This window comes from Dasypus novemcinctus, chromosome X, assembly GCF_030445035.2.
Source record: "Dasypus novemcinctus isolate mDasNov1 chromosome X, mDasNov1.1.hap2, whole genome shotgun sequence".
NCBI lineage: Eukaryota > Metazoa > Chordata > Mammalia > Cingulata > Dasypodidae > Dasypus > Dasypus novemcinctus.
In genome coordinates, this window is record NC_080704.1 from 74,878,763 (window position 1) to 74,891,545 (window position 12,783).

The 12,783-nt window shown below is 39.3% G+C and overlaps 1 protein-coding gene across 2 annotated transcripts in view; it reads right to left on the bottom strand.

Annotated features, from left to right (window-relative positions):
- The window catches only part of OPHN1 (oligophrenin 1), a 540,428-nt gene that overhangs the window by 136,306 nt on the left and 391,339 nt on the right, over positions 1-12,783 (bottom strand). For both annotated transcript variants that reach the window (XM_004482489.3, XM_004482488.3), the window contains exon 16: positions 6,449-6,533. In XM_004482489.3, coding sequence (XP_004482546.1) covers positions 6,449-6,533 — 85 coding nt within the window. The remainder of the gene's footprint in view (positions 1-6,448; positions 6,534-12,783) is intronic.

A 12,783-nucleotide genomic window follows, 5' to 3' on the forward strand; every position in this document is an offset into this window, starting at 1 on the left:
TCAATTTCTTCTAGAGTCAGTGTAGATTGTTCATACATTCCTAGGAATTTTTAAAATTTCATCTACATTGTCTAGTTTGTTGGCTTACAGTTGTTCATAGTATCCTCTTATGATCTTTTTTATTTCTGTGGCTTCAGTAGTAATGGCCCCGTTTTCATTTCTGATTTTATTTATTTGCATAGTCTCTCTTTTTTCTTTTTCACTCCGGCTAAGGATTTGTCAATTTTGTTGATCTTCTCAAAGAACCAAACTTTGGATTTGCTAATTCTATTATTCCTTTGTTCTCAGTTTCATTTATTTCTGCTCTGATCTTTGTTATTTCATTCCTTCTGTTTTCTTTTGGCATCATTTGCTGTCCTTTTTTCATTCCTCCAGCTATGTAGTAAGGTTGTTGATTTTAGGTTTTTCCCCCCTTTATTTAATTTAAGCACTGAGGACCATAAATTTCCCTCTGCTTGCACTACTTCCCATAGATTCTAATATGTTCTGTGCTCATTTTCATTTGTCGTGCTATATTTACTTATTTCTGTTGCAGTTTTCCCTTTGACCACTGATTATTTAATAGTGTGTTGTTTAATCTCCATATATGTATGAATTTTCCCTTTTTGTACCTGTTGTTTATTTCCAGCTTTATTTGATTATGGTCTGAGAAAATGCTTTGTATAATTTCTATCTTTTTAAGTTTATCGAGATCTGCTTTGTGATCCAATATATGATCTATCCTGTAGAAAGATCCATGAAAACTTGAGAAGACTGCGTACCCTGCTGTTTTGGGGTACAATGCTCTGTATATGTCTATAGGTTTAGTTCATTGGTCACATTATTGAAGCTCTCTGTTTCTTTATTGATCATGTAACCAGATGATCTATCCAATGATGAGAGTGGTGTATTGAAGTCTCCAACTATTATTGTAAACACATCCATTCTTCCTTCAGTTTTGCCAGTGTTTGTCTCATGTAATTTGGGGCATCCTGGTTAGGTGCATATATAATTATTATTATTATTTCCTCTTGGAGAAATGCTCCTTTTATTATTATATAGTGATCTTCCTTGTCTCTAACAACAGCTATGATTCATAATCTATTTCATCCAATGTAAGTATAGCTACTCCTGCTATTTTTTTTTTTTTGGTAATTGCATGTGTGCAATATCTTTTTCCACTCTTTAACTTTCAATCTATTTGCATCTTTGGATCTAAGGTGAATCTACTGCAGACTGCATATATATGACTTATATTTTCTTATCCATCCTGCCACTCTGTATCTTTTCATTGGAGAGTTTAATCTATTAACATTCGATGTTATTATTGTAAAGGCAGGTCTTTTTTCACTCATTTTGATCTTTGGGCTTTATTTATCATATCTGTTTTCACCACTCTTTGTACACTTTTAGTTACTTTGAATAACATCATCATTATTTCTAGACTCACTTCCAAGTCTCTCTCTCTCCTTTCTTTTCAGCCAGTAGCACTTCCTTTAGTATTTCCTGCAAAGCTGGTCTCTTCATTACAAACTCTCTCAGTTTCTGTTTATCTGTGAATATTATGAACTTGCCCTCATTTTTGAAAGACAATCTTGCCAGATATAAGATTCTTGGCTGACAGTTTTTCTCTTTCAGTATCTTAAATATATCGTATCATTGCCTTCTTGCATCCATGATTTCTGGTGAAAAATCAGCATTTAATCTTATTGGGCATCCCTTGTATGTGATGTATCACTTTTCTCTTGCTGCTGTCAGGATTCTCTCTTTATCTCTGACATTTGACATTCTGATTAGTGTGTGTCTTGGAGTGGGTCTATTCTGATTTATTCAGGTGGGAATAATTTGTGCTTCTTGGACATGAATATCTCTGTCCTTCAGTTGGGTTGGGAAATTTTCTACCATTATTTCTTGAAATATTCCTTCTGCACCTTCTCCCTTCCCTTCTCCTCCTGGGACACCCATGACATGTATGTTTGCATGTCTCTTGCTGACATTTAGTTCCCTGAGACCCTGTTCATTTTTTTTTTCCATTCTTTCTCTATCTGTTCTTTTGTATGTTCACTTTCAGAGGCCCTGTCTTCAAATTCACTGATTCTTTCTTCTGCATTTTCAAATCTGTTACATGCCTCCAGTGTATTTCTAATTTCATTTATTTGTCTTTCCTTCTAATAAGGTCTGCTATTTTTCTATCTGTTCAAATTCTTCTTTGTGCTCACCACCCAGTATCTTCTTGATGTCCTTAATCTCATTAGACATCTGTAGCAGTTTGATATATTTATGAATTCCAAAAATTGATATTAGATTATATACGTAATCTGGTCTGTATCTGGGCATAATTAAGTTATGATTAGGGCTTTGATTGGGCCATGTCATTAGGGTGTTGAGTCCCCACTGCTTGGCAGGTGGGGACTCACAGAGAAAAGGCATGGCAAAGGACAGAGTTGGGGATTTTTGATGTTGGAGTTTTGATGTTGGAGTTTGAGGTTGAAGCCTTAAGCTGAACCCCAGGGAGTAAGCTCACAGAGGAAAGAGAAGCAAGCCCCAGGAAGAGAGGACACTTGAACCCAGAGAGAAGCAAGACCCTGGAAGGGAGGAACCCAGGAAGCCTGAACCCTCACAGACTTGCTCCAACATGTGAAAATAGACTTTGGTGAGGAAAGTATCTCATGCTTTATGGCCTGGTATCTGTAAGCTCCTACCTCAAATAAATACCCTTTATAAAAACAAACCAATTTCTGGTATTTTGCATCAGCATCTTTTTGGTTGACTAATACACCATCTCATTTAATTTACTAAGGAAATTTCTTTGAACAACTACGATTAGTTGTCTCAACTCTTTCATGTCATCTGGAGGCTTAGTTTGTTCCTTTGCCTGGCTATATCATCCTGTTTCTTGGTATGGATTGTAATATTTTGTGGGTGTCTCAGCATGTGATTTACTACTCTATGTATTTATTCTTGGCCCCATCTCTTTCTTTAGTCTAGGGCTTTCTATTTGAGTGACTTTGTGCTACAGCCCTACTTTAATACTTGCTTCAACTTAATTTGGAATTTGGCTCATGTTTAGACAATCTAAATGTTTTCAGCTTTTCTCATTGGTTTCTTGTCCTTTTTCCCTTGCTGATTGTGGAATAGGAGCCAAGCATGTGGTTGTTACTGTATGCCATGGAGGCTGAAGCTGCTCATGGTGCACCAGGAACCAGTGAAGCTTCTCTAACCTTTCTGCTTTGCCAGGGGTAGGGACAGAGGCACAGCCATATACAATAATCCATGTCATGCAAGCCAAGACTTTCTGTAGTTGCCTGGAGAGACTGATGAAGGTCCAATACCTTTCTGCCCCTGCCTGTGGCGAGGATGAAGCTGCAAGAGTGGGCAGTAAAATAAGCAGTGTGAATCAAAACTTGTTGCAGTTGCCCAGGTAGACTGATGAAGTACCAGCCCCCACCTCCCCTGCCAAGGATAGAAATGGAGCCTCCGGTGTCCCCAGCAATCTAGTCTATACAGGCCAAAAGTGACTGCAGTTGCCTGGAGAGGGTGAGGGAGTACTTTCCCTCCTCCTGCTCAGAAAGGGGTAGGGATGGAGCCACAGATGTGTCCAATAATCTAGTTTATGCAGGCTGAAAGCAGCTGCAGTTGCCCTGTGAGACTGAGGGTGCACTGTCCCTCCTCCTGCTCTTTCAGGGGTGGAGACAGAGTCAGAGATATGTTCAACAGTCTGGCCCATGCAGGCTGAATGCAGCTGCAGTTGAGGGAAACTGTCCTTTCTGCCCTGTCAGTGACAGGGAAGGAACGATAGGAGTGCCCAACTCCTATGGACTCTAGTCCATGAAGGCTAAAAGTGCCTGCAGATATCTGGAGAAGTTGGGGAAATACCACTCCCTTCCTATCCTTTTTGGGGTAGTGATATAGCCACAGGTTTGCCCACCAAGCTAGTCCATGTTGGCTGAAAGCGACTGCAGTTGCCTTGAAAGGCTGGTTCAGTTCTCCCCAGCTTTCTCACTGCCAGAGGTGGGGCGGGAGCCTAGTCTAGGGTGCCAATCTGACCTGGTTGGAAAGAAGTTGGTTCCTACCATCACAGTAATTTTCATTCAGCTCTGCTTCCCTTGAGACTAGGAGGAGAGTTAAAATGGAAGATACTCATCTCTTTCTGACTTCAACAGGTTCAAACCAGCTGTTCTTAGGTTTTGACTTTATCCAGTCTAATTTATTAATCAGTAGCTGAAACCAGTGCCAGACCATCTTTTCCTCTTCTGTGTTTGGGAAATAGTACTTCCAAATTCAGCTAGGGAATAGCTCCTGAGGCAACATGAGCCACCAGTGGGAGATGGGCACCCGCTTCCATCATGTGGAGTGATCCATTCACAAATCTTCACTGCAGATGGGCAGTCTCCTCACTCCATTCTTCCAAAGATATTGCAGGATGCTCTTCTGGTTTTCTGGAGCCTCCCAAAAATCTTTTTTGTAATTCTTGTAGTACAGGACTTTAAGTGATGAACTATCTCAATTTCTGCGTATCTGCGAATATTTAAACTCCCTCATTTTTAAAGGACATTTTTGATGGATAAAGAACTTTTGGCTGGCAGTTTTTCTTATTCAGTACATTAAATATATCATACAACCGTCTTCTTTCATACATGAGTTCTGATGAGGAATCGGGACTTAGTCTTAGTGAAGGTCCCTTGTATATGACAAATGACTTTTGTCTTGCTGCTTTCAGAATTCTCTCTTCCTCAAATATTTTTTTCTGCCCCCTTTCCCTACTCTTCTCCTTCTGGGATACTCATGAGGCATATATATGCACGCTTCATGCTGTCACTCAAATCCCTGAGACACTGCTAACATTTTCTATTCCTTTCTCTATGCATTCTTCTGACTAAATGATTTTGATTGTCCTGTCTTCTAGTTCACTGATTCTTCCTTCTGACTGTTCAAATCTGCTGTTATATACCACTACTATGTTTTTAATCTCTACTATTGTGCCTTTCATCCCACAAAATTCTGTTATGTTTCTTGTTACACTTTCAAGATTTTCTCCAGGCTCACACATTATCTTAATATCCTTTAGCTCATTATTCCTATTTTCCTTTATTTCCTTGAAAAAATTTAGGATATTTGTTTCAACATCTTTGATTATTTGTTCCAACTTCTGAGTCCCCACTGAAGTTTTAATGTCTTCCTTTAACTGAGACATATCTTCCTGTTTCTTAATATGGCTTGTAATTTTTTGCTGATGTCTAGCCATTTGCTTATCTTGATGAGTTAACTCTGAAAGTATGTTTCTCCCTCTTGTCTATATTTTTATTGTTGACTGCCTTTGTGCTAAGCCTCTTCTTTGACACTTAATCTAACTTTTTCCAGACCTTTAGAATAGCCTGTTTTAATTGTTCAGATTTTTCTCAGCTTTTCTTTATCTGATTCTTGCCCTGGTTAGGCAGTGCAATTTTTATGATTGCACTTCTGTGCAATCGTTTCACCTCTAGGAGAAAGCTTCCTTTCCTTTTTTCCTTGTCTGGGAATTTTGATCTGTTCTGTTTGTTTTTATGCATAATTTTCTCCCCAGCTACTATGATTTGTTTAAATTCACTCCCTCACTCAGGGCCTTATTTTCCTTACACTTTTTAGTTCTGGGACTCATCCTATCTTACAGCAGTTTAGGTTACGAACCACCATCCCCCCTTTTATCTATGAGGGTTTTCTGTCCCTGTTTTCTTATCCATTTGGATATCTCACACCAGGGAGCCAATGGGGTCAATTCAGAAAGTTGGGTCACTTCAGAAAAGTCTGTTTTGCCTTTAGGTGTCCAGTCGATTGAAACTGTCATGGTCTTTCCCCACCCCCAAATATTCTTCTGTATGCAGCATTCCTTAGCGGCTTGTATTCTGTCTTGGATCTCTGTGTATTAAGGCCCCTGTGACTAGATATGCCTGGAGTGCTAACTTGCTGCCGTGAGTCTACAGTCTCAGCCTGTGATGGTTGGGAGCTGGGCCTTGCTTCCTCTGTGTAACTTGCAAGCTGCATGTTACCAAGTGAGGGGGAGGGGAATGGGAACTGACCAGTGTCCAAGACTGAACTCTCCTGATATTTTTCTGCTTCCTTGATTCAGCATTTGTGGAGGCCTCCTCCAGTGCCTTTCATTCTCCAAAATTCTAAGCAAGTGAGATTTATGATTTTACTTGCTACATCTCTGGGGAGGCTTTTGCAGGGGATGTCTTAATATTGCCATGTTGATGACTTCACTTTAAAAAAGCCTTTTATATAAACAATTATTTTGGTGCCCCTGTCCTTAAATTTCCAGATTAAAAAAAAAGTCTTCTAATGCACGTTCTTCTATTCCAGATGTTCTCTTCACTCCATTTTTAACAATCCTATCCAACCTCCAGAAACTGAGACCACAGTAACAACAATCTCTACATAGACAAATTTTATCAACTATGAAAATCAAAGTTTCAAATCAAAACAGACACACCTGAGGTAGAATTTTAAGGAGCTGGTGATTGTCTTAATATCCCAATCACTGTTATGAAAATCAACATCTCCTGGGCATTTGGGATCTAAGGGGAGGAGAGAAAACAGAAAGAAATAAATTAATCTTCCATAAGATCTTAAGTTTTACCCCTTTTAAAAGAAAAAGTGCATTAACCAAAATATAGGTACCATAACCAGTTTCTAAGAGATCAAAACTTTATTTTAAAAAATATTCTTTTTGGGCGTTATAGGAACTCTCTGCATTTTCTGTACAATTTTTCTATAAGCCTAAATCTGCTCTAAATGTAAAGTTTATTAAAAATTAAAGCAAAACAAAGAAAACAAAAAAACAAGCCTTTGATGTCTCAAAAATCCCAGAGTGACAAACATCAAAATGGTGGAGAATGGTCACAGAATTAACCGTGGTCAGATGTTTATTTTTTTCTTTTGTCGCTGATTGCTTCTTGCAGTTATTGACTGAGTTTGGACTTGTGATGTTTGCTGACTGTACAGAGAGGATTAGAATTAGTAAAATAGGCTCACCTGAGTTTCATCCTTGCAGCATATTTGAACATATTCCTAGAAACTGTGTTCATTAAATTATTTAGAAACAGTATCAGTGAGTGGGTGGAGGCAATCAATCAATAAAACTGACAATGGTAGTAAAATAATCAAATAAATGTTAAAATGGCTAATATTAAAACTGTCATGACAAAATGCCTGCAAAATCTAAAGAGTCATATAAAAAAAAACTATACTTCTATTCAGTTCTTTATTTTCAGTGTCTTGCAGTCCTATCCAGAAAGCACATAACAAAAATTTTAGTTGAATCATGAATGAATGCCTAAATCACATAGTTTGGGTGCCAAATAATAAGAGTGTTTCCCAAAGTGTGTCATATGGATGAACATTTTTTTATTCTATTTTATTTTAATAATTATGCATTTTAATGCATTCTAAACTATAATTAGCACATCAAAGTGTTTCAAGAACATCATTGCTTTTTAGGTAAGGCGAACAAAAACCAAACTGATTTAACATAAAAAGCAAAATATTCAATATAGATGGTATACATATATAGTATAAATTGTTAGTATGGATCAAGAAAGATTGAGGACTAGGAAAAAAAGATTTGAAGTCAGGGAGAACAGGAGATCACTGCAATAGTCTGGATGAGAGATGATGAGAGATGGAACCAAGGTTGTAGCAGTGAGAATGTAGCATGGGATAGATTTAAGTAATATTTAGGAGGCAAAATTGATAAGACTTATAAGGCTGATTAAATGCAAGAGCCTTGGGTAAGAAAGGCCAAGGATAACTCTCATATCTTTGTCATAGGAGTCTACAATGACAGTGTTATTATAGTCCAAGATAGGAAATACAAAAGAGGAGCATCACTATTGTTGGATGTTTCACTTTGTTTTGGTGTTATGGGCTAGGTAGAGAGGAAGCTGAATGAGTTCAATGTTAGACCTGTGGAGTTTGAGGAGTCTAAAAGGTTTTCAGGTAAAGGTAACAAACTTGGAGCTAAGTTAGAGGTTTGGACTGGAGATAAAGTCTTGGGAGCCATCAGCATAGTTAAAATTACAGGATGAATTCACCAAGGTATTATTTGTACAGTGAGAAGTGATGTTAGAGGACAGAATCACTGGGAAGACCCTGTTTAAAGGGATAAGTGGAAGAGAAGAAACTTGAAAAGAGACTTAGAAGGAGTAATCAGAAAGATAGAAAAAAAGTATCTTTTTTTTCAAAATTGATTAATTTAATAAGGAATATAATGAGGACTTCATAGTGAAGGTATATTGGATCTGAAAGGAAGAATGGGATATTGATAATTTAAAAATGATAGAAAAAGGTATTAGGACCAATGCATGACAAGGTAAGATAATGAAATGACGTTTTAAAAAAGATGACATAAAGGGAAAAATACAGTAATGAAATGTATCCAATTTAAAAATGATAAAGAGAAACACAAACACATTAAGTAAATCATCCAAACTTAACAAGCAGCAGGAGGGAAATTACAGCTTAAGTATGACCTAGTCCACTGTGCTCTTCTCTTTTAATTTTTTTTAATTGTCTTTTTTTTAAAGATACATAAATCACACAAAATGTTACATTAAAAAATAAAAAAGTTTCCCATATACTCCACTCCTGACCCCCCTATCCCCCACATTAACAACCTCTTTCACCAGTGTGGCACATTCACTGCATTTGATGAATAGATTTTGGAACACTGCTGCACCGCAAGGATTATAGTGTACATTGTAGTTTACACTCTCCCAGTCCATTCAATGCATTATGGCAGAATTTATAATGTCCTGTATCTGTCCCTGCAATATCATTCAGGACAACTCCAGGTTCTAAAAATGCCCCCAGATCACACTTCTTCTTCCCTCTCCCTGCCCTCAGCAACTCCTGTAGCCATTGTATCCATATCAATGATACAATTTCTTCCATTGCTAGAGTCACAATAGCTCTATAGTAGAATACCAGTAAGTCCACTCTAATCTATATTTTATTCTTCCATCCTGTGGACCCTAGGATACTGATGTCCACTCCACCTCTAAATGGAGAGGGAGCTTAGATCCCGCATGGCTAATGGATGTGATTCTCCTACTTGCATTGTAGACACTCTTGGTTTCCTGGTGTGGTGGTTGACCATTCTCACCTCCCTGTTAGCTGGCCTGGGTAGGTCCAATGAACCAGTGAGTAGGTGTTGCCACTCTGCTGAAACCCAGGGCCCAGCTGGCCAGAGGTTCAAATTTCCTGAGTATACACCAACTCCAGTGCCAACCACAGGTTCAGTAAAAGTGACAGAAGAGGCATGTGTAGAAAGATCACATCTGAGTCCAACTCCATCACATTCAGGAGCACAAATTCCAAAGTAAGGCCCAGTGGCAAGGCACTGAACTCCAGAGCCATCTGCCATGACCATAGAACTTGTGTGTCTCTGTAGCCCTCGAGCATTAGTACTGGGGTTGTATCTAATTACACCACTGTAATAAAACTTACCCACGAGTACAATGCATATGCTGAGTCCTGTGCATATTTAACAGTAAATCAATGAAGGTGAGGATACTCTTAGGACCCCTGAAACAATGGCTATAGACTGTAGCCCTGGATTACTTTCTTTTTTAGAAATTATTTTATTTTTAAAGAAGCTTTAGATTACATAAATGTTACATCAAAATATATGGTATTTTGGACAACCAGCAAGATGGTGGCGGAGTAAAGAGCTGCTAGAGTCAGCTCCTGCTACAGGGTAGTTAGCAAACACCCAGAGCTATCTGGAGCTAACTGAAGTACGTGTTTGGGGGCTTCAGGAGGCCAGAAGAGCATCCTGCAATATCCTCAAAGGACTGGTAGGAAGAAACTGCCCATCTGGAGAGAAAATTCTTAATTAGAGCTCACCACTTCAGGGAGGCCAGTACCCATTCTCTACTAGAGGCACAAGTTGCTGCAGGAGCTGTTCCGTGGCTGGAATTGAAAGCTCCATTTCCCAAAAACAAGGGAGGAAGAGATGGTTGGGCACCAACTTCAGCTACTGATTAGTAAATTCAGCAGGCTAAAGTATAATCCTAAGAACAGCTAAAGTTTAAGCCTGTCCAAGTCAGAAAGAGGCTGGAAGCTGACATCTTAACTCAGCACCTGGCATGAGGGGAAGTGGGGCAGACTGAAAATCACAATGTTGGTAGGGATCAGCTTCTTTACATCCAGATCAGATTGTAGCTCTAGCCTAGGCCCCAGCCCCACCTCTGGCAGGGAGGAAGCTGGGGGACCTGAGTCAGAATCTCTGGGAAATTACTGGCCAAGCCATGGGGGCCAGTGATTATCCTACTCTGGCAGCACTAGCCGCCCCAGGAGCTATTCTGTGGCTGGAATTGGAAGCTCCATTTCCCAAAAACAGGGGAGGAGGAGATAGTTGGCTACCAATTTTCGCTACGGATTGGTGGACTCGCCTGCTTAAGGTATAACTCTAGGAACAGCTAGGATGGAAAACTGCACAAGTCAGAAAGAGGCTGGTAGCTGCCATTTTGACTCCAAACCCAGCATGAGGGGAAGCCGGGCTAACCAAAAATCAGAGTGATGATAGGAACAGGTTTCTTTCACACAGATCGGCCTGCAGCCCTAGACTAGGCTTCACCCCTCCTCTGGCAGGGAGAAGGCTTGCGGGCCCTGTACCAGCCAATCCAGGTAAATGCAGGTGCATTTAGCTGAATAATCGGCACAGACTGAATAATCGGAAATCTAATGGGGCAACGGCAGTCATCTTGGACCCACACTACTAGATTGTTGCCCATACCTGCAGCTACATTCACACCCCAGCCAGGGAAGAAAGGGGCATGAAGCTTCGTCAGTTTCTCTGGGCAGCTACAGTCTAGGCCTGCACGTGGATTATTCCACATGGCTGTGACCCAGTCCCTACCCCTGGCAAAGTAGAAAGTTGGGAGAAGTTCATCCATCCCTGGGGCTATGAGGGCAGCTTGAGCTTCCACAGCTTACAGCTTATAACGCCAATTACATCTTGGGCGCCTACTGCACAAACAGCAAGGGAGAAAGGGCAGGAAGCCCTAAACTAAAGAGAAAAATTGCACACAGAATAAGTACTGTAGTAAGCCAGATGCCAAGATACTCAGCAAAAATTACAATCCATACCAAGAAAGAGTAAGATATGGACCAATTAAAGGAACAAGATAAGTCTCCAGATGACATAAAGGAGTTGAGACAACTGATCATAGATGCTCATACAAATCTGCTTAATAAATTTAATAGGATGGCTGAAGAGATTAAGGATATTAAGAAGAAACTGGATGAGCACAAAGAAGAATTTGAAATCATACACAGTAAAACAGCAGATCTTACAGGAATGGAATGTGCAAAAATGAAATTAAAAATATATTAGAATCATATAATAGCAGATTTGAGGAGACAGAAGAAAGGATTGCTGAGCTTGAAGAAATGGCCTCTGAAAGTGAACATACAAAAGAACAGATGAAGAAAAGAATGGAAAAAATTGAACAAGGTCTCAGGGAACTAAATGACAGTAAGAGACATGCAAGCATACATGTCATGGGAGTTCCAGAAAGGGAAGAGAAGGGAAAAGGGGCAGAAGGAATATTTGAAGAAATAATGGTAGAAAATTTCCCAACCCTATTGAAGGACATAGATACCCATGTCCAAGAAGTACAATGTACTCCCATCTGAAAAAATCCGAATAGAACAACTCGGAGACATAGTAATCAGAATGTCAAAGGCCAAAGACAAAGAGAATTCTAAGAACAGTAAGAGAAAAGCAACGCATAACATATAAGATTAAGTGCTGATTTCTCACCAGAAACAATGGAGGCAAGAAGACAGTGGTCTGATATATTTAAGATACTACAAGAGAAAAAACCTCCAGCTAAGAATCTTGTATCCAGCAAGACTGTCTTTCAAAAATGAGGGCAAGATTTGAATACTCACAGATATTCAGAAACTGAGAGAATCTCTAAGTAAGAGACAAGATTCTCAGGAAATATTAAAGGGAGTGCTAGAGCCTGAAAAGAAAAGACAGGTGAGGCCTGGAAGAGAGTCTAGAAATGAAGATTATATCAATAAAAGTATCAAAAGAGTGCTGTATTAGTCAGTCAAAGGGATGCTGATGCAAAATACCAAAAATTGGTTGATTTTTATAAAGGGTATTTATTTGGGGTAGGAGCTTACAGATACCAGGCCATAAAGCATAAATTACTTCCCTCACCAAAGTCTATTTGGAGCAAGATGACTGTCGACGTTTGCAAAGGTACAGGCTTCCTGAGTTCCTATGTTCCTGGGGCTTGCTTTTCTCTGGGTTCAAGGTTCCTTCCTTCCTGGGGCTGGCTTCTCTTTCCTCTGTGAGCTTACTTCCCGGAGCTCCAGCTTAAGTCTTCATCATCAAACTCCAACATCAAACTTTAATATCAGAAATCTTAGCATGAAAAGCTCCAACTCTGTGCTTTGCCATGCCTTTTATCTATGAGTTCCCACCCACCAAGGGGTGGGGACTCAATGCCCTAATGACATGGCCCAATCAAAGCCCTAGTCATAACTCAACCATGCCCAGTAATACACCAGATTAAAAACATAACCCAATATCTATTTTTGGAATTCATCAATTATATCATACTGCTACAAGTGGTGAATATAAAAAAAAGACATATAAAAATCAAATAGTCAGAAACAAACTTAACCAATGATGTAAAGCACTTTTGTTAAAAAAAATTGCAATTTAGTGTTAAAAAAAATAAAAAAGGTCTAAATAACTGGAAGAACATTCCATGCTTATGGATTGGAAGACTAAATATCATTAAGATG